We start from the raw sequence: 22,631 nt of genomic DNA, 5'->3' as shown, positions 1-22,631 counted from the left end.
TGGCAGAAATGAAGATGTTGAGGTTCTCGCTCGGAGTGACCAGGTTGGATAGGATTAGAAATGAGCTCATTAGAGGGACAGCCAAAGCTGGATGTTTTGGAGACAAGATTCGAGAGAGCAGACTTCGATGGTTTGGACATGTTCAGAGGCGAGAGAGTGAGTATATTGGTAGAAGGATGCTGAGGATGGAGCTCCCAGGCAAAAGAGCGAGAGGAAGACCAAAGAGAAGGTTTATGGATGTGGTGAGGGAAGACATGAGGGCAGTTGGGGTTAGAGGGGAAGATGCAGGAGATAGGCTAAGATGGCAAAAGATGACACGCTGTGGCGACCCCTAACGGGACAAGCCGAAAGGAAAAGAAGAAGATTCATTCATTCATTTTCCAAGCTATTTATCCTCACTAGTGTCGCAGGATTGCTGTAGCCAATCCCAGCTGTAATCGGGGAGGAGGTGAACTGGTTGCCAGCCAATCGCAGAGCACATGGAGACAGTCAACAGTTGCGCTCACAATCACACTTAGGGAGAATTTAGAGGGTCCAATTAATACATGTTTTTGGGGAGGTGAGAGGAAGCCGGAGGGCACGGAGACAACCGATGCAGGCACAGGGAGCACATACAAATTCCGCACAGGCAGGGCTACGATTTGAACCCTGGTCCTCAGAACTGTGAGGCCCTCCGTTCTAACTAGTTGCCCCACCATGCCACCATTAGGTGATCAAGTCTTTTTTTTTTTTAAACAGTATACTCTTATTGGAATGCCCTCACGTGTAGGAAAAGAGTCAGGAGAACAGTAAAATACAATGAGGTGCTGTCAGCAAGTACTAACTCCCTGACGCTTTCACACAGACTCACTGAGGTCTCACTCCACCCCAACAGGCCCTGCCCCTTAAAGACACGTGAATGCTTAACAATAGCACAATACATTTGATATAAAAAGTCAGGCATCGACAAAAAGTCACAAACATTCTCAGGGATCTCTCATGGACTAAACATCCTCCACAAAAAGTCTATTGAAATAAATGTGTTCTTTATTAGGGGCCGAGATTATGGAATCGCAGTCCTTACCAGAGATTTGCTCTCGTCCTCGTCTTTGTAATAGAAGAGCTGGTCCCCTCGCAGGACAAACCACCGGTTGTGCCACGTCTTGACGAAACCACCTTGCTTCCTGAGCCACCCACACTTGATGACACCCTGCCTTCCCTGGTGGGCCTCAACGCCGGTTTTAAAACCACCATGCTGGGGACTGCCATGGGACTGCTCGTCCATCCCGGTAACTCAAACCTGTCAAGAGTCCAACACAAATGTTCATGATATGGAAAAGTTGTGTAAATACCCATAGGTCTATCTTCTCTGGATTCCTGACACATGCCATTCAGTCCAGAAGACTTTGTAGTTTAATGCAAATTCAGAATCTCCAACGCTCATTTTAAATCCATCAACACAATGTTTCCTTCTTTGAAGATCTGCCTTTGCTGATTGACTCCTGCTTAAAGTCTGCTGACATCAGCTATAAAGCCTCCTTGAATCTGGCTGAGCTGGGCTTGGTGAGAGTCCAAGCAAGCCACAGGTCCTGATGACGACCAGATGCAGCAGCCCACCAGTGCTTCGAAATCGCAGTGGAACAAGTGGAGCAAACAAAAAGATTAACATAAAAATAATGATAAAAGGTTTGCGGCGGTGATTGGCACACCTAAGTGTGACCTTTTTCCCACCTCATTAATTTTCGTACCATCCCACATGTGGAGTAAGTGAAAACCATGTAACGCTATACTTTGTCCTATTTATCTGTAAAAATATATTTTTGTTTCTGATAAAGTATAGTATATAGTAAAAATAGCACATCTTTCACAAATACATATCCCTAATTCTAATTTCAAATTTCATTTTTTTTAATTCATTATTACTTATTTACAGCTCAGCACAGAGAGAAAATATGGGATCCATTTATCTACTTGTGAAACAACACATCTCATACATCAACAATATTCATTTTCATCTTTTATCTACATAGTACTTTTACATGCAGGTTCAGACTGAGACATCATAGTCAACTCTTCAGACCAAGTTGACAGTTTTGTTTTCCTAAAATTACTTTTGCTTTATAAATGGTAGCCATACTTGAAGCACTGTGTTGCATTTATTTGAATTTTTTACACATCATTGCATTCCTTGAAAAGTGGTTACACTACCACATATTTTCCATGGCTGACCGGTTCAGGGTGAACCCCACCTATTGCCTAAACTCAGCTGGGATAGGCTGCAGTCCACTCATCATACAGAGAACAGAAGGATGGACAGATGGCCTGATGGATGAACGGACAGACAGTTTCATTCTATGTTTGGAATGGGCCACGAACTTCCTCCTGGCTGAGACCAGGCAGGTTTTTGTTCGTGAAACAGCTCAAGGTTTTGTGCGAAGGCTACAAAACGGAAAGCGTGGAATCTTCTGTGACCACAGCAAGTGGCTGCGGGGAGGGCAAGTTTTATACAAAGAGGCCAAGCTGTGGCAGTGGCGTTGAAGGTGCTATTTGGAAGGGGCTAATTTGGACTCATTTTAGCTTTGTCCGGCGAGCCCTTCCGTCGCGTCGCATTTCGTGAGAGAAGATGACTGGAAGTCACTTGTGTGTGGCAGAGATGCCCCAGTCTGGGCTATACTCAGTTGTGGTGAGGAATGCAATGAGCCCTTTGAGATTCCAAAATGGCGTCGTTTGAAGACAAAGAGGCCCACGCAAGCTCCCATACACTCCAGAACTAGATACAAATTGAAGTTCAAAGGTGGTGTTCATATTTGCTGAACCTTTTGGAATCTTACGTGGGCCTTTTTCCCCTGTGGAAAAACACCAAACCTATTCAAAGAAATTACATTTAAAAAATATTTTGAAATTAAAGCTTTTGCCTCAAGAAATAACAAAAAATCTTCATAATATTGTGTTGTCCTTGTATCGGGATTTTAGTCACAAGAAAAATAATAATTTTAAAAAACTAATTTCTCATAAAAGTACTCCTATTTCCCATTTTTTTCATATTTTTAAAAAATAATGACTTTATTTTAAATCAAATTGAGGCTATTCTCAAAAAAGATTCTGCAAACTGAATTACGTTTCACTTAATATTTTGACACTTAAAAAGTAGTTTAGTGCACAAAGTTACTTATTGTCAATGTTGTTCTCACAAAATTCCATCATTTTCTCACTTTACAAGAACTTAATTCTTATTAATCTAACTAAACTCACAAAACGTCTTCTCCCTAAATCCTCAAATTTTCCTCTTAATATTGGGGCTCACAAATATTGACAACATTTGTCTTGTAAAACACCTTGCAGAATTTTATTTGTATTTGTGCCATACCTGTTGGTATGAAAAAGTTCATTCACACAACTAACACGCTAGTTGTGGCCTCATATTTTTTCACAGTAGAATATACACAAGCTTTGGAGGAGTACAATTTGGCCTTGAATCAAAGTTGTGTTAATAGCAAAACATGCACAGGAAACATGAACGTCACTCTGCATGTCAGTGCCGTAACCTCTTCAAATATTCCTCCTCCCCCTTTTGAGTCTTGCACAGTGAGGCCCCCGTGACCCACATGTGTTAAAGACAAATATAACCCCCGGTTACCAAAGCTGCAAGCTTAGAGAACAGTTTGCTTCTGCTGACGTGGAGAGGAGGCCAAGCTTCTCAGAGGATGTGAAAGAGGAACTGGCTTCACATAGAAGCATTGCACAAATGACATAAATGACAGATCCTTCACCTTAGCCAGCACACGCTACAAGAATCTTGCATGATTTAACCTCCCCTAGGAGGACCTATTATGGATTTATCGCATTGGTCCGAGATCAGTCACTACTACCCATGCTGTGAGTCACTGCATGATTGGAACCACCACCCGATGCAATGGGAGGATTCATCAGGTTCAAATCCTGGAAGGGATAAATGTTAGCTTGTGTGATGAATAACACGCGGTCACCCTCCATAGTCTAATAATGCAGCTTCTTGGCTAGGAGGCAAGCATTACTCTCTTCTCTATCACTGAAACCCTTTCTTTTATTCCAGACCATGTATCACGCTGGACATGCCTGGAAAACTATCAATAAACAAAACACAACTTCCTTAAAATGGGATGAAGAGGGAGCTTTTTGGTCCAAGTTGAGAACTCAAGCAAAGTATAAAAAGAAAAAAGCAAAAGTCAACCTGATCCCAAAAACTGTGACCTGTGTTCTGCGAAGACATAATGCCATCTTTCTCAAATCAGGAATTAAATTCTATATTCTATTTCATTCACAACAAAGACAATATATTTCATATTAAAACTGATAGTCACGATAACTATTCACTCATTTTTCAATTTGATGCCTGGAACATGTTACAAAAAAAACATGTTCCTTTTAACAACACTCAATAAGCGTTTGGGAACGGAGGACACAAATTATTAAAGCTCTGTTGGGTGGAATTCGTTCCCATTCTTGAATGATGTACAACTTCAATTGCTCAAATGTCTGGGGTATCCGTTGTTATAGTTTACACTTCATAATACCCTCTACATTTTCACCAGGAGAGAGGTCTGACTGCTGGCAGCCCAATCTAGTCCTGGCACTTACTTTGAAGGCACACTGTTGTAGTAATGTGAATGCGGCTTGACATTTCTGAAATAAGCAGGGACGTTGTGGAAAATGGCATTGCTTCGATGAGAACATAATATGCTCTCAAGAAATTATGTTACTCCAAAACCTGAGGTGCATATTTGTTATGGCTGTTGCTATCCAGTATCATATGGATAAGTCAACAGTTTTATTGTAAGGGTTAGTAATAACAGACAGCTAGTGAGGCCAAATGAGTTACTAGCATTACAAAGCAAAGGCCACAGATAAGAAATGGGGAAGCGACTGGAAAATTACCGAGTCCAATCATGGAGTGTGACTTTAGTGTAACACTTCCTCCTTCCCTCTCTCCACATTAATCCACTGATGCCAACACAACCGCAACCAAAAAGATAAGAGATTCAAGACATTTAAGTTGATTTAAATGTATGTATTTTTAACTGTTTAAATACAGGGTGTGCATGTTTTTACATAAGTAGGAATTAAACTAGGAATTCAGCGGGATGGTGGCGCAGCTGTACAGCGTTGGCCTCACAGTTCTGAGGACCAGGGTTCAAATCCCGACCCCGCCTGTGTGGAGTTTGCATGATATGTTCACAGCTGAAATAGGCTCCAACACTCCCATGACCCTCGTGAGGATAAGCGGCTAAGAAAATGGATGGATGGATATACTGTATATATTCCTTCGGCATCCAAGTCTCTGGAGACAATGAGCATTCCCGCTGGAGTTGAAGACATCATCTGGTGTGACTGGTCAGGCTAGCGAAGCTGGAGAGTCCTCTCCAGTGTGCAAATGGCTGGGTAGAAGTGTATGGAAACCATACTGTTACTCATGCAGTTGGTCCCCCCTCTCCATGTTGACAGAAGTATCCATTGGAAAGGCAGACTCCAGTACACATGGTTCTTGCACTGTCACAGGAGTTGCCGGAACAGGCTGAGTAGAGCGTTGAACCGCCTTAGGGACTCCGGCTCTGGATTTTCTGTCAGGCTTTACTCCCTTAGCCTGCTTCTCTCCCCAAATTCGTTCAGGTAGTGGAGCTAATTGTCCATAGCTTGGGGTTTTGTTAGTGAGGCACCAGTGCATATCCACATGCTGATAGACCTGTACACCACATGTCTGGGAGCCAAACCTCCTCCAAGTCCTTGCCAGTTCTGCCTGAGTCCGCGAGGTACTCAGTTGCCCAGGTGACGGTGCGGTGGAGCCACTGAAGCCTAAGTCTTGTAGTGGAGAGGTTATGTAGTACAGGCAGAGGAAGACTTACACACTCAGCTACCTGTTTTGGATAAATCCTAGCCAGCAGTGTTAGTTGGAAGTAAGAAGAGACTAGCACTGCTCTGCAAGAAGCACAATAGGGACATCACACCACCTATATACCGTATATATGTATCCATCCATCCATTTTCTGAGCCGCTTATCCTCACGAGGGTTGCGGGAGTGCTGGAGCCTATCCCAGCTGGCGTCGGGCAGGAGGCAGGGTATACCCTGAACTGGTTGCCGGCCAATCCCAGGGCACAGAGAGACAGACTTTACATGTAGGAAACAAAATAAATATGAGAAATGATGACAATGCAAAGTGTGTAAAAATGAACTGCACTTGAAATCACAAATGACAGTGTTTTGTGAATTATGCCCATCTATCCATCCATCCATCCATTTTCTGGACCAGTGATCCTCAGTAAGGTTGCAGGCATGCTGGGGCTTATCCTAGCTGACTCCGGTCGAGAGGCAGGGTACACCCTGAAGTGGTCGCCACACAATCTCTTAACTATGCCTAATGAAACAAAATTTAAAAAACAGTGTTGTATAAAATAGTGAAAAAAATGTGCACCACAATCTAAACACTATTTTTTAATTTCTCAGGAACACAAGGATGATTACGTACATGCATTGCATAGATGTATATTTTTAAATTTAAAATTGTTCATTAGGACTTGTGCAGTCACCCTGCAAAGTTCTGCCTAGGAACTAGTGGCTGAGTTTGGGGGGAAAAGGGAGGTTTTGCTGCCTATTAGGGTTTCACATGAGTAACAGCTGTTGGTGTGATGCTGTGCAATGTCACAACTGCAAACTATGACAAACCATGACAAGCATACTGTTAAATGAATAACTTTCTGTCAATAAAAATGGAACATGACAGCCTAATGAAGTGTCTAGCCATTTTGTTCTTATTGCCACACACAAAACCACATGACCACCAAACAGCATTTACTCTTGAAACCACTCCATCAAAAAAAAAAAAAAAAAAGCACATCACTCACCCTTCAGATAATCAGTCAGGTGCTGCTCCCCCAAATAAATCCAGTGCGGAATGACAGCCCGCGTCAACAACAAGACAAAGAGGAAGAGGAGGAGGAGGAGGAGGAGGAGGAGGAAGAAAAGGGAGATGACGTTCAATCTCTCCGTCTAGCTGCACGGACTCAGTGTGTGGAGAAATGTGGCCACAAGTTCAACTCTCACAATGTGTGCATGCTGAAACTCTCTCTCTCCAAGAGGAGGAGCCCACAGACACATGTAAACAGAAACACGCACACACTACACGCCGGAGCCCGACACATGTATGTCATCCTGACGTAAGCACCTGCAAGGAAAAGTCTATATTTATCGGTGTAACATAATGTACATGCAGTCATCTTATTTTTAACCTGCGTAGCTTTTTGTGGTCATTACGGTAATGAATGTTGTGTACTGTATGTGTGCAGCTAGGCAAACATTTATGAGGTGACGCCGTGGACACTTTGGTGCGAGCTCAGCTGAATACACAGCGACCGGAGGAGAGCGCATCTTGTTTACTCGCAAGCTGTTGGAACAGAACCTCACGCAAACTATCCATATTGACAATCAATCAGAATGGGAGCCTATTCAAGTATGTTATAGGGCTTGGATGAGAGACATGAGGTGGACTGGTGGTCTAATTAGACCCAATACAAGCCTTTTTGCAGCTACATAAACAATAATACTCATTCCGGCTAAACCTTTCCCGTTCTTTGTCAATTTGGATACAATTTTTTTTCATTACTTTTTTTAATTTTTAAATTCAAAAGGTTACATGCAGTAAGATTACAATGCCTGAAAACAATTTGCGAAAACCCAGATGATGATGTCAAATCTTTGGAAGTTTCTACTAACAGCATTTGTGTTGATTCGATGCACATCTGTGGATATATGGCTGAGGCACACCTGGAACACGGTTTTCTGTGCAGTATCAGGGAAATAAAGTTAAAAGAAATCAGCTAAGATACTGGGAAAATAATTGTGGACGTGCACAATTGTAGCTCAATTTCCAGATGCCCGAAGCTGCTATTTTCATCTCTTCAAATAATTACACATATGTATAAACACATGGGAATACCCAGCCACCATACATTTCAGGAAGGAGACTGGTTCTGTGTCCCAAAGATCGTGTTTTGGTCCAAAATGTGCACATCAACCAAAGAACAAAAGCAAAGGACCTTGTGAAGATGCCGGCTGAAGCTGGTCAGTGTGTATATCGACATTGGCTGAAATTAGTATGACAGGCAGTATACAGTTAGTTAGTTAGTTAGTTAGTTTATGGTTAGAATAGTACAGGACATGTATGAGAGCAGAAGAACAGCAGTGACATGTGCCGTAGGTGTGTCAGAAGAATTTAAGGTGGAGGTGTGACTGGATCAGGGGTCCGCGGTGAGCCCCTTTCTGTTTGCGGTAGTAATGGATAGGTTGACAGACGAGGTTAGATTGGACTCCCCCCTTGGACCATGATGTTTGCAGATGATATTGTGATCTGCAGTGAAATCAGGGCACAGGCGGAGGAACAAAGCACTGGAAAGGAGAGGAATGAAGATTAGCTGTAATAAAACAGAATATATGTGCATGAATGAGAAGGGCGGAGGAGGAAGAGAAGCTCCAGGGAGAAGAGATAGCGAGGGTGGACGACTTCAAATACTTGTGGTCAACAATACAGAGCAATGGTGAGTGTGGTAAGGAAGTGAAGAAACGAGTCCAAGTGGGTTGGAACAGATGGTGAAGGTGTCTGGTATTCTATGCGACAGAAGAGTCTCCGCTAGGATGAAGGGCAAAGTGGTGAGGCCGGCCATGATGTACGGATTAGAGACGGTGGCACTTAAGAAACAACAGGAAGCAGAACTGGAGGTAGCAGAAATGAAGATGCTGAGGTTCTCGCTTGGGGTGAACAGGTTGGATAGGATTAAAAACGTGGTCATTCGAGGTACAGCCAAAGTTGGATGTTTTCGACACAAGGTTAGAGAGAGCAGACTTAGATGGTTTGGACATGTTCAGAGAGCAGAGAGTGAGTATGTTGGTAGAAGGGTGCTCAGGAAGGAGCTGCCAGGCAAAAGAGCGAGAGGAAGACCAAAGAAAAGGTTGATGGAGGTTGTGAGGGAGAACATGAGGACAGTGGGTGTTAGAGAGGAGGATGCACGAGATAGGCTTAGATGGAAAAAGATGACACGGTGTTGCGACCCCTAACGAGACGAGCCGAAAGAAAAAGAAGGAAGAAGACAGTAGATAGAAAATGCACGTAGGGACAATTACCTAAATTTGGGATGACCAAATTGAATTGTTTGGCCACAATGAGCATTGTTTTTGTCCATCATTTGTCCATCATTTTCTTAGTCGCTTATCCTTACAAGGGGTCGGGGGACTGCTGGAGCCTATCCCAGCTGTCAACGGGCAGGAGGCAGGGTACACCTTGAACTGGTTGCCAGCCAATCACTCTTGTGTGGATTTCCTCCGGCACTCCGGTTTCCTCCAACATCCCAAAAACATGCACTGCACTGGAGACTCTAAATTACCCCAAGGTGTGATTGTGAGTGTGACTGTTGTCTTTTTCCGCTGTGATTGGATTGCAACCATTTCGGGGTGTCCCCTGCCTCCTGCCCAATGACACCTGGGATTGGCTCCACCACTCCTGTAACCCTTGTGAGGTTAAGAAGCTCAGAAAATTGATAAATGGGTACTTAAATGTTTTCCTTTGGTCACCTTGTGACTCTTTTCCATCCAGTCTTCCTCTAAGATATAAATCCTCCAATTTTCCATTTCTGATATCCTGTCCAATTAATCTGAGTTGGCGTGGCTCAGTTATTGTCATGAGCTGTCTTTCTTGATTTGCACATCACAAAACGTCTGTTTTTGTAATCAGTCAATGTCAGAAATCTTGATGAAATCTTGGTGAAAACACATTTTTGCTGCTGTGATGTTTCTCCTCGTTTCTGCCATGAACGTTTATAACTCACATCCATATGTCAAGACTGACCACAAAAAATCTTGAGAAGGCAAGCTTTTAACTCCATCCATTTTCCGAGTGGCTTAGCCTCACACGGATCACAGGAGTGCTGAAGCCCATCCGAGCCAACTTCAGGCGGATGACAAAGACAATAATATAGTCAAATGATGTTGGCATAAAACAATAACTTTGTTGCAAATGTTGCGGGCCTACAGTTGCTTTCCTTATATAATTATTAGATGAAAAAAAATGGATGGATGGTTGCTTTGGCACCATCTTGTGGCTTCTTGCAACCAAATAATTACTTAACTGTATATTGAAGTGAGGACAGGAGACTATTGGACAGAACAAGGCCCATAGGTTCTGAGTATGCTTAAAGGTGGAATCTTTTTTTTATGTGGATCTCATTAAATATCTACGTAAATACAGTTCCTAATGAAAACTCCAGTGAGAAATCATAGAAAAAAAGGAGGGCTTGATCAAAAGGGCGTTCATGTCCACCATAATCCCTCAGCACGGTTCATTATATATGTCCAAGAAATGGAATGCAAAACTCTTGTCACCATGAGAATAACTAGATTTCCATAAAATGAAGCTCCATGAAGAAACTCCCATGAGGGTCAACTGTGGGGCTGGGTGGGGGATATTGGTGGCGGGGGTCCTCAAGGAGATAACGCTTGAGATGAGACTGTATGAATCCTCACAGATGGCGGAAGTGGGAATTAAAACGGTCTCTTTGGTTCTTCTGTTCTCATAACCCTTCAAGAGGAAGGTTTGAACCGCGGTTGACTTCTGTGGGGGTCTTTCTATCTGGACAGGATTGGAATGCAACATAATCGTTATCTAGTGGCTCAACCCAACTGTACTGTCTCGTAGTGTACGGGGTTTTCCTACTATATCCGTGAATGGTCGATCAATGGGCCATTGGATTTCACAAAAATTTGAATTGTGACAAATGGCATCACAATGAACCAGATTACATCCAATGAAATTGCAGATAAATTTCACTCATGCTAAAAAAAACATTTACAGGTTGAAAGCAGGCAAGGTTAGCATCCCTAACAGTGCCCCCCTCAAGCTATACTGGATGTATAAAGTACTAGTATCAAATATTTTGTTTTACAACAATAGTGACTACATTTATAATTTATCGTGTACCTGTGGATGAAATTGCAAATCTTTTGGCCAAAATGTACACCAACCACACACACCACTCAGAGTGACTGAGCCTCTTTTGAAATATACAGTTTCTTTTGCAACCTGCTTCTTCCATAGATATTACTCTGTATTTTTATGGTTTAATAAATGTGATGAAGTACAACATTCTGTATGTTGCAGCATAAAAAAAAAAAACTGATAGAGACTTACTGGTAAGGGAGTCCACGTATCCAATCACTCACTGTGAAAGGATGAGTCACCACTTGACATTTTTTCCCAACGGTCCCATCGAGTTGGACCATATCAGAAAGTGTGCAGCGAGCTTATATAGCAATGACGTGGACCGAGAGTACCAAGTAAACCTGTCAATTATGGGATTTCTAACATAGTATTGGATTCAGAGCACTAATGTGCAGAAAGCCCCCTTTACAATTGTTCTGCATTTATTCAGTGTCATTCTTCTGTACAAATGGGGTCAATATGGAATGGTTAGGAAAGGTGGCCTGGAAATATTGCAGTCCTACACCCCTCTTTTTTGCCCATTTTCCATGTTACCCTTTGTATAATTTGCAAGAACACAGAGTTGGGGCGGCATTCGTAAACAGAGAAAGGAATTACAATTTTAAGACACTTTACAAACCCTGTTGTTTTACTTGCTGAAATTAGCCAGTTTGAGAGGTTGGCCCTATCTCATGAATGTGAGCAAATGGACATTCCATTTACATGTCCATTTTCGATTTTGTTAACATGATGATCGGAGGTTGAGATAGTGGACCTTTGGTGGCAGCGTTTCATACACTTTGCTGTGTATACGTGGTGCATGACCACATCGCCAAATACACATTTCCCCGACAACGCATTGATTTTGCCGGGCAATCAAGTATCTCCATTATCAGAACCTAGTTTAATCTGTGCATTTAAGAAAATTCAGTGCAGCTCGGTGTATATTTTAGCTTTGACATGATATCTAAGATGTCAGAGTGGGCTTTTCTGAGTCATAGTGCCTCTGCGTGATAGTGTTTCAGTTAATTGCTTGAAAGTGACTCTGGATCTTTCTTCAGCCTAGCTGATTGTACAGGTTCAGGTTCAGGGGTGGTTATTATGTCAATAACCCGCACTGGCAAAAGTGCAGGGCAGCTCGCTCAGAGATGCACTTTTGGATAAAGGCAAGTTAAAAAAAAACAAAAAAAATTTACATCTACAAGGTAGGCAGGACTTGGAGAGACCCAACTATTTGTATTCAAGACATTAACCCTAGAGAACCCAAGACATCCAAATCCTCTTTTAAAATGGTGACACAATGGATTCTCTCGGCTTAAAATGTAAGTTTTCTACATGACTTCCATTTGCATTTTGGAAAAGTTCAACCTAAAATGGTGACCTTCAAGTATCCTTTATAAAGGTATATGTTCCAAATATCCTGCTATGTCACGCTGAATGAAAATACTGTTCCATTTTTTTGTGGAATAATTGACGACTTGGAGCAGTGTCATGGCTACGGCAGCACTTCCTGTTAACATTTTTGACAACAAATAGTCTTTTTACCCTCTCAAGATGTTTGTGGATATTATCTTCTCTATGTGTGTGACATTAATCTAGAAGCAAGTGAATAGTCTTACCTGGAGCCTGTATGCACTACAGCTCTTCAACTGGCTTTGAACAAAATCCTTAAAATCCTCCAAATCCTATAAAAATACAACAACACGAACGTAATCAGATTACATTTGAATATAAACTAGTCTCGGAGTGAGGGTACCGATTACATAGCGACAATTTCTCTCTCAGTTAAACATTGCCCCCTGGTGGCGCTTTTAACAAAATGTTTTACGGGTTGAAAAGCTTTTAAAAGAATGTTCTCGCCAGGATTTGACAAATTTCATTGCCTGCATCATGCATTTTGTCTGACTTGCATTGGTAGCAAAGCCCATTCGACAGAAGTAGATTTTTTTTCCACTGTAACAGATGTGTATTGATAAATAATCCAAAATAATAAATGAAGTTGCAGGGGCGTAGTGATCCACCAAATCGAGCAGATAAGAGAGTTATATTTTATATTTAATGCATGATATTGAGATGCTTGTGAAATACACAAGTACACAGTATTTTACATGCAGTTTACGAAGAGCCCAATAGGCATATCCTTTGTTTTCCCCCGACAGGACATTTAAGACTAAGCTCTCAACACTCTTTTTTAGCAACAATCAAAATCACTATGTTACTATTGTTTGCAAAGTGAAATTATACAATATCACAACTATATACAAATAAAACAACAAAGCTGTGTTGTAAGGATGGTTTGAAAAGACAAAGCAGAACAAATGGATTCGTTTTTACTTACTTTTTACCTCCCATCTTTTTGATCTCGTTTTATATCATTAAATTGCATTTTACCTATATCTTGTCTTATTAATCAATTAATCCATTCATTTTCTTTGATTATAGTTCCAATATTCAACGTTTGGCAACACAGTGGAGCAGTTGGTAAAGCGTTGGCCTCACAGTTCCGAATACCCGGGTTCGATCCCGGCCCCACCTGTGTGGGGTTTGCATGTTCTCCCCGTACATGTGTGGGTATTCTCTGGGCACTCCGGTTTCCTCCCACATCCCAAAAACATGCAATATTAATTGGACACTCTAAATTGCCCACGGGTGTGATTGTGAATGTGGTTGTTTGTCTCCATGTGCCCTGCAATTGGCTGGCAACCAGTTCAGGGTGTACCCTGCCTCCTGCCCCTGGACAGCTGGGATAGGCTCCAGCACCCCCTGCGACCCTGGTGAGGATAAGGGGCAAAGAAAACGGCCGCAACTTATTTGTAGATATATCCTACATTGTCTTTTCATTTTCTTAGTTTTATTTGTTTTAACCAATCTTACTATTTATATTTTGTTTTGTCTGATATTATTTTTATTTTATGCAATTTAATCTAATCTTCTTTGTCCTCATTTTAATTTCATTTGGTTCAGTCTTGTCTCAATGTAGTATTTTATGTGAACTTTATCATGTCTCGTTCATTTCATTTAATTTTACTTCATTTTTATTCCACTTTACCTTGACTCATTTTTATTTTTGGTATTTGATTTCATCCTCTTGTCTGATCTGTTTTATTCCATTTGTGTTCTATTTTATTCTTTTTACTTTCATGATTGGTGACTTCCAACCCTTTCGTGTCTCAACATTATATTGTTGTGCTTTAGTTGTAACTTCTAGTTTGCCTTATATTATTTTATGTTTTTATTTCCTTTCCTTGTATCTTACTTTGCCTCATATTTATTTCATTTTATTTCCCAGAAAAAAAAATTAAAGGCCAAGGTCTAGGCCAAAGAGTTCACTAATGAGAACAGATGCAAGTTCCCATAATAATGTTTGCGCTTGCTATAAACAGCTGCTGGAGGTGGGGTCAAACTGTAAATAGCAGGACATGTATTTGCAGTAAATCAGTGTTATTTACACCTTTTGTTTCAACGCGGGCGGCGGTGTGACGTGCTCGGGGAGTCACATAAAGGGTATTTCTCACCAACGCTTTCCTGTTATTTTCCTTCCTTGTTAAGCTCCAATTGTTTGTTTGGATGCGAGGCCTCGCACCGTTGCCTCTCAGGGGGAATGGAAGGGAATGTTCCGAACGCTCCCATGTACCTGCAAGCATATTTCACACCTTTTTATGGATCTTTTAAAGGTTTTAGACCATAAAACCAAGGAAAAGAAGGAATGCAGTTAAAACACAATTTGAGAGTGACATGACTTGTGAGTTTTTCAAAATATTGATATAAAACAAAGAGAAAAATAAATTGAGCATTTTGTGTGGTGTGGTAATGATGTGGAGTAGATTTATGGCTATATTCTTCTGTTCCGTGGTCTTCTTATATTAATAACTGCTCTTGAAGCTCAAAAAGCAGTATAAAAATTTCAAATCTTAAGAGGTTTCCTTAGGTACACTATACTCATTTAGTATGTGTTCCAAAAAGATTAATTAAAAGCACAAGAAATCCTTTGAAACATTCTTAATTGAAGTCTCATTCATTTCTTGAGCGGCAAGTTTCGTGAGCCTTTACTGTATACCCAGTTCTGTACATCCATCCATCCATTTTCTTTGCCACTTATCCTCACGAGGGTCGGGGAGAGTGCTGGAGCCTATCCCAGCTATCAACGGGTAGGAGGCAGGGTACACCCTGAACTGGTTTCTGGCCAATCGCAGGGCACATAGACACAAACAACCGCACTCACAATGAGACACCTAGGGGCAATTTAGAGGGTCCAATTAATGTTGCATGTTTTTGGGATGTGGGAGAAAACCGGAGTGCCCATCCGGAGAAACCCCACAGGGAGAACATGCAAACTCCACACAGGCGGGTCCGGGATTGAACCCGGGACCTCAGAACTGTGAGGCCAATGCTTTGATGCCAATGCTCTGATCCACCGTGCCGCCACAGATCTGTATAATAAGAGTTAGGGTTAAATTATTTGACTTTCAGACACATAATGTAAAGGGAAGTGGATGATGTTTGCTGAGCGTCTCCTAGTGGACTTGTAACTTTATTTGTTATGTTATTGATACTTAATTGTACTGGTCATTACTACTGTCAGTCAAGCCCTTTCCTGTTCTATGGACCCATCCATCCATTTTCAGAGCTGCTTATCCTCACGAGGGTCGCGGGAGTGCCAGAGCCTATCATAGCTGTCATTGAGCAGAAAGCAGGGTACACCCTGAACTGGTTGCCAGTCAATCGCAGGGCACATGGAGACAGACAAGAGTTGCAATTTAGAGTCGCAGGCACGGGGGGAACATGAAAACTCCACACAGGTGGAGCCAGGATTTGGACCCTGGTCCTCAGAACCGTGAGGCCAATCCTCTAAAGCTGTGCCACCATGCCACCTGTTCTATGGATATCATCACCCAAAGCAAACTTCCTGAGTTGATTCGCTTGTAGATGCTCACTGAGGTGAAGATGTGCTAAAATTGTGATTGTAGTGCAGATATCTCATTTATTTGGAATTTGCTCTATTTCAGAAATCATTGAAAAATGTCCTTTTGTGGCTCCCACGGGAAGGGGACAGGACCTTTTTGGTGTGTGCGTGTTCAAAAAATTCCAAGCTTTTTCGGAGTGTCACTTGCTCTTGAATTCCCGGCCCGGGCAGACACAACAACAACAGGAAGAAGGGCCATTTTCACAGGTGTCAGGAAGTGCAGGAAATAAACACGCCGAATGCGGCACAAACATTTTCGTGTACACGTTTAAGAGTCGGAGGTGAGGCTTTAAACACCATCGTGGGATTCCATTGCATTTCAAACCTTTGGGATACGCTGTGAATAAACGGTGATGAAAATATATTGTGAATATTAAATAACTGTATTGCTGTCAAGCTGTAATACTGATTAGACTTTGATCTTGATCAACATAAGGGTAAACGATATAGCTTGTGGGCCGTAGCGATATATATTATACAGGTTAAAGATTTATTGCCATTTATGCTTTTGTCACATTAGGTACACCTGCACCTATGCCACGTTTTCACTTCATTAACTGACTATTGTTATTAGATATTGTTTCATGATTAGATAAAACCCCCTAATCAGAAATTAAGCAATATCACACCAGAGCGAGTGTTATTGAACTCACCAATGTTGTTGAAACAGAGCTACTTCTTGCGTACTGATTAACCCCAATGACTACTACACTAGTTTGAAATACACATCTGAAGCTGCTTCAAATTCATTACACATCAATTACATGTAATTCATTCTACGGTTGCAAATTATGATGAGTTTCTGAGTAGATTAAACTGACAATTATATTTCCATCAATTGATTAAGGTTAAGTAACGGGTTTGGTTCATCCCGTCAGAAAATCAGGAAAATGTGTCAAAGTGTACATTAATCAGTTTTCTTGCATGAACATCTTCAAAAATCAGAGAACATTTACTGCTGAGAGGCTGCAACTTTTATCAACTTTTGTTCTAAGGTTCGGTTAGGTTTAGGGTTATGTTTGTCATGCTCCTGGATTCCAGCCCGGGCTGGGCGTGGCCAGCTAATCAGAAGGTGCACACCTGCGCCTCATGAACACTGATTAGACCCAGTACATATAGGACCCGGGGGACGACTAATACTCTGCTAGATCGTTGCTCTTGATGACTCGTTCCCGCACTCCTGCTTTCCTGACTTCTGATCTCCGTGCACCGACCCACGCCTGTCCACTGACCACCCTCGTAAGCCCATCCGTACTGGTACTGCGGATTGTTTGGACTGTCTACCTGATCTCAGACCTCGGACCGAATAAAGGTTTCCTCTGTACTGTCTGCTGTCTCTGGAGTCGTGCATTTGGGTCCACCCTTGAGCCCCGCATCGTGACAGAACGATCTAGCCAGAACATGGACCCAGCCGACTCTGAAGCCATTCGCCGTGCGTTGCAAGTGCAGGGCAAACGCCTGGGTGAGCAAGAGGCTGCTCTCCAGGGTATGACTCACCAGATCCAGGAGCTCTGCGCCCAGCTGGAACCGTGGCTAGCCTCCCAAGCTAGCGCGGCCGCTCCTGTGCCTCCCCGTGCCGCCATCACTCCGCTCTCTCGACCAGAGCGGTTCTCAGGCGACTCCGGTAACGTCAAGCCCTTCCTGGCGCAGTGCGATCTCCACTTTGAGCTGCAAGCGTCCGCTTTTCCCACGGACCGCTCCCGGATCGCCTTCGTCATTTCCCACATGACAGGGAGGGCGGAGGCATGGGCCACTGCCGAGTGGAGCCGTAACTCGGAGACCTGCCGCTCATGGGCGAACTTCGTCTGCGCGCTCACCCAGGTGTTCCAGTACGCGGCTCCGGAACGCCAGGCGGCGTCCTCGCTCATGACAATTCGCCAGGAACGTCGCCGCGTGTCCGACTACGCCATTGAGTTCCGGATTCGGGCTGCCGAGAGCCGTTGGAATGAGGAAGCCCTCCATGACGCGTTTTACGAGGGACTGTCCCCACAGATCCGTGGCCACCTCGTTGCCATGGATCTTCCGCCTTCGCTTAACTCCCTCATCGCATTGGCCCTCAAGGTGGACCAGCGCCTCACCGTGCAGAGATAGATGGAGGGCCTGAGGGAGGAGGAGAGGGAGAGTCGCAGTCCGGTTGCTTCCGCTTCCCGGCCACCCGTGTTGTCGGCTTCATCGGAATCCATGCAAGTGGAGGGGCTTGGCGGCGCAGCGGAGGAGCGCTTACGTCGGCGACGAGAGGGACGCTGTTTTTACTGCGGGCGTTTGGGACACTTGATCGCCCGCTGCCCGACTCGACCAGAGCACTCTGACATCAGGATCTCTACTCCGGTGAGTGTGCGGTACACCGTGGCGGGGTCAGGGAGGTCCCTTCTTCACCTCACCTTGGGAACGGACTCCCGTTCATGCACTGTGACGGCTTTCATAGATTCTGGGTCGGAAGCAAACCTGATAAATCCCCGCGTGGTCGAAGAGCTGGGGGCAGCAACCTTCCCCACGCAATGGTTTCGTCACGCCTATGCCGCCAACGGCAAGTTCCTTTGTCTGGTTACACATCGCACTCAGACGCTACGTATGAGCTTTCCGGACACTCACTCGGAGCGTATTAGCTTCCATGTCTTCGACGCACGTAGTAGCGACATCATCTTGGGCAGCCCGTGGCTCAAAGAACATAATCCGCACATAGATTGGACCACGGGTCAGATCAAGACTTGGGGAGAGGACTGTCTCAGTCGCTGTTTCGCTGTCCGGGAAGACAGGGGTATTCAAGTCGCGCCGGTTCGGCTAACAGAACCTAGTACCGCCCCGGACCTGACCGCGGTGCCCTCCTGCTGCCATGACCTATGGGAGGTCTTCTCTGAATCTAAGGCAAAGTCTCTGTCGCCACATCGGTCATACGACTGCGCGATTGAACTCCTGCCAGGCACTTCTCCTCCCAGAGGGAAACTGTTCTCATTTACAGGACCAGAGCATCAAGCCATGAGGGACTACATCGAGGACTCGCTGGCAGCCGGACTCATTCGCCCCTCATCCTCACCAGCTGGTGCGGGGTTTTTTTTTTGTCAAGAAAAAGGACTCCACGCTGCGACCCTGCGTTGACTACCGAGGACTGAACGACATCACAGTCAAGAGCAGGTACCCTTTGCCGCTGATCGCCACAGCATTCGAACTCCTCCAGGGAGCCCGGATCTTCACCAAGCTCGACTTGCGCAGCGCTTACCATCTGGTGCGGATTCGGGAAGGGGATGAGTGGTAGACGGCGTTCAACACCCCCACAGGGCACTATGAGTATCTTGTGATGCCTTTTGGACTGACAAACGCCCCGGCCGTCTTTCAAAACTTCATTAACGACGTGCTTCGGGAGTTCCTGAACAGATCCGTCTTTGTATACCTGGATGACATTCTCATCTTTTCAGCAGACCTAACCTCTCACATTCAACAAGTCAGAGAGTGCTCCGGCGTCTGCAGCAGCACCAATTGTACGTGAATATGGATAAGTGTGAGTTCCATCGGGCATCCGTGTCCTTCCTGGGCTTCGTTCTGGCTGAGGGAGAGATACGGATGGACCCCGGGAAGGTCGACGCGGTGCTGCGGTGGCCTACCCCCACCAACAGGAGGGACCTGCAGTGGTTTTCGGGATTTGCCAATTTCTATAGGAAATTCATATGGAACTTCAGTTCCGTGGCCGCTCCTCTGCATTCGCTCACCTCGCCACATACCACCTTCGACTCGTCCGGGACCTGCCAGGAGGCCTTCAGCAGGTTCAAGGCAAGTTTCACTACTGCGCCCGTTCTCATTGTTCCGGACCCAGATAACCAGTTTGTGGTGGAGGTGGATGCATCGAATTCAGGAATCGGAGCAGTCTTGTCGCAGAGGAGTCCCAGGGATGGAAGGATCCACCCGTGCGCGTTCCTGTCTAGAAAGTTGACCCCGGCAGAGAGGAACTACGACGTGGGAGATCGGGAACTGCTGGCGGTCAAGAGCACGTTGGAGGAGTGGCGGCACTGGCTGGAAGGCTCGCAAGTACCATTTGTTGTCTTCACGGACCATAAGAACCTTGAATACCTGAAGTCTGCGAAGAGGTTGAATGCCCGTCAGGCCAGGTGGGCCCTATTTTTCACCCGCTTCCGCTTTAAGGTGTCCTTCCGCCCAGGCTCCAAAAACGGCAAGCCGGATGCACTCTCGCGGATCCACGAGGGAGGGCGCACGGATTCAGACGCCGCTACTATCCTGCCAGCGGTGTGCTTCGTGTCCGGTTTCACCTGGGCGATCGAGTCGCGGGTGAAGGAGGCCCTGGGAGAGATGCCGCCACCCGCGGATTGTCCGTCGGGCCGCCTTTTCGTCATCCCATCTCTGCGGGGAGACGTCATCAACTGGGCCCATACCAACAAGACGGTCTGCCACCCGGGTATGACGAAGACGCGTTCAGTGGTCGAAAAAAGGTTCTGGTGGCCTAACCTCAGCAAGGACGTAAGGGAGTTCGTCAACGCCTCCCCGGTGTGTGCTGCCAATAAGACTTCCCGCCTACGGCCTGTTGGTGAGTTGCGACCCCTGTCCATCCCCTTTCGTCCGTGGTCACACATCGCGCTGGACTTCGTCACCGGCCTGCCGCCTTCACAAGGGAACACAGTGGTGCTGTCCGTAGTGGACCGTTTCTCCAAGATGGTCCACTTCGTACCGCTTCCGATGATCCCGTCGGCCAAGCAGACAGCCCAGTTGGTATTAGACGAGGTCGTCCGTTACCACGGCCTACCCCAGGACATCGTTTCGGACAGGGGTTCGCAATTCAGCGCCCGTTTCTGGAAGGAGTTCTGCAACCTCATTGGCGCTTCGGCTAGTCGGACATCGGGTCATCACCCAGAGTCTAATGGCCAGACTGAGAGGATAAACCGGGAATTAGAGACCGGTCTTCGATGTCTGGCATCCAGGGACCAGAGCACGTGGAGCCAGCACATCAAGTGGGTGGAGTATGCCCACAATTCTCTACCCTCCGCCTCAACAGGTATGGCTCCACTCCATGTCGTGCATGTTTCCTCCACTGGTCACAGACTCCGCGGTCCCGTCAGCCCTGGCCGTGGTGCGACGCTGCAAACGGACCTGGGAAGCAGCTCGGAGGACACTGCTGCGCATGAGCAGCGCCTACAAGGCCGCAGCGGACCGCAAGAGAAGGGCCGCACCAGAGCTCAGAGTGGGACAGCGAGTGTGGCTCTCCACCAAAGATCTCCCGCTGCGGACGGAATCCCGCAAACTTGCTCCCAGGTTCGTTGGCCCGTTCCCGATTTCCAAGGTTATTAACCCAGTCGCCGTCTCGCTGAAACTGCCCAGGTCGATGAGGGTGCACCCTACGTTCCACGTCAGCAGACTTCGCCCGAATCGCACGTCATCGCTGGCTCCTCCGCTCAAGTCCCCCCCCCCCGCATGGTCGACGGTGGGTTGGTGTATACTGTGCGCCGGTTGCTGTCTTCCCGCCGCAGAGGAAGGGGGGTCCAGTACCTGGTGGACTGGGAGGGATATGGCCCGGAGGAGCGCTCTTGGATCCCCTCCAGCTTCGTCGTGGACCGCTTCCTCATCAGGGACTTTCACGCGGCTCACCCTGATGCTCCTGGGCCGTCCAGAGCCGGCCGTTGAGGGGGGGGTACTGTCATGCTCCTGGATTCCAGCCCGGGTTGGGCGTGGCCAGCTAATCAGAAGGTGCACACCTGCGCCTCATGAACACTGATTAGACCCAGTACATATAGGACCCGGGGGACGACTAATACTGTGCTAGATCGTTGCTCTTGGTGACTCGTTCCCGCACTCCTGCTTTCCTGACTTCTGATCTCCGTGCACCGACCCACGCCTGTCCACTGACCACCCTCGTAAGCCCATCCGTACTGGTACTGCGGATTGTTTGGACTGTCTACCTGATCTCAGACCTCGGACCGAATAAAGGTTTCCTCTGTACTGTCTGCTGTCTCTGGAGTCGTGCATTTGGGTCCACCCTTGAGCCCCGCATCGTGACAATGTTACAACGTATGTTAGCTCCCTCTATGTATAAGAAGGGGAATTATGAGACCGGGGGATTTCCCAGTAAGCGTTCACTACGTACCCATAGTTCCCCTGTTACTAACGCATGCACATTAATCACAAGGAGACTTTTCAGCACGGGAGAGTGCTCAGACTGTCACACCAGCCTCACCTTGGTTGAGTTTGTATGTTCTTCCCCTGCCTGTGTGGGTGTTCTCTGGTTTCTTCCCACTTCCCAAAAAGATGCATGGTATGGCGATTGAAGAGCCTAAATTGCCTGTAGGCGTGAATGAGAGGTGAAACGGTTGTTTACTGGTGCCCTGTGATTGGTTGGCACCCAGTTTAATTTAATTTTCAAGTTTTGCTACAGATGCCCAATGGGTTTTTTGTGGGGGCCATTCTAACACATGAATAGTCTTTGAACTATTCCATTGTTGCATTGGCTTTACATTTAAGGTGATTATCTTGCTGGAAGGTGAATCTCCTTGCCAGTCTCAATTCTTTCACAGCCTCCAACAGGTTTTTCTTCCAGAACTGTCTTGCATTTAGCTGCATCTATCATCCCATCAACACTGACCATCTGCTTAAGAATACTATGATGTCGCCACTAACATGTTTCACAGTGGGGAAGGAGTGTTCTGGGTGATGCCCAATGTTAGTTTTTCCACCACACATACAATAGCGGTTTA

General features: G+C 45.5%; 1 protein-coding gene across 7 annotated transcripts in view; it reads right to left on the bottom strand.

Annotated features, from left to right (window-relative positions):
• arhgap24 (Rho GTPase activating protein 24) overlaps positions 1 to 12,610 on the bottom strand; it is a 57,076-nt gene extending 44,466 nt beyond the window's left edge. Inside the window, exons 1-3 of one of the 7 annotated variants that reach the window (XM_061801120.1) lie at positions 6,856 to 7,009; positions 1,368 to 6,368; positions 1,064 to 1,279 (exon numbers count right to left, since the gene is read on the bottom strand). In XM_061801120.1, coding sequence (XP_061657104.1) covers positions 1,064 to 1,264 — 201 coding nt within the window. In that variant the 5' untranslated portion in view covers positions 1,265 to 1,279; positions 1,368 to 6,368; positions 6,856 to 7,009. Of the gene's footprint in view, positions 1 to 1,063; positions 6,369 to 6,855; positions 7,019 to 12,595 lie in introns of those variants that run through there. The other 6 variants (XM_061801121.1, XM_061801123.1, XM_061801124.1 and 3 more) reach the window with 6 other exon arrangements.
• Between the last annotated feature and the right edge of the window lie 10,021 nt (positions 12,611 to 22,631).

This window comes from Syngnathoides biaculeatus, chromosome 17 (genome assembly GCF_019802595.1).
Source record: "Syngnathoides biaculeatus isolate LvHL_M chromosome 17, ASM1980259v1, whole genome shotgun sequence".
Taxonomy (NCBI): domain Eukaryota; kingdom Metazoa; phylum Chordata; class Actinopteri; order Syngnathiformes; family Syngnathidae; genus Syngnathoides; species Syngnathoides biaculeatus.
Note: the sequence above shows the minus strand (reverse complement) of the source record. Positions and strands in the feature narration are given on the sequence as shown.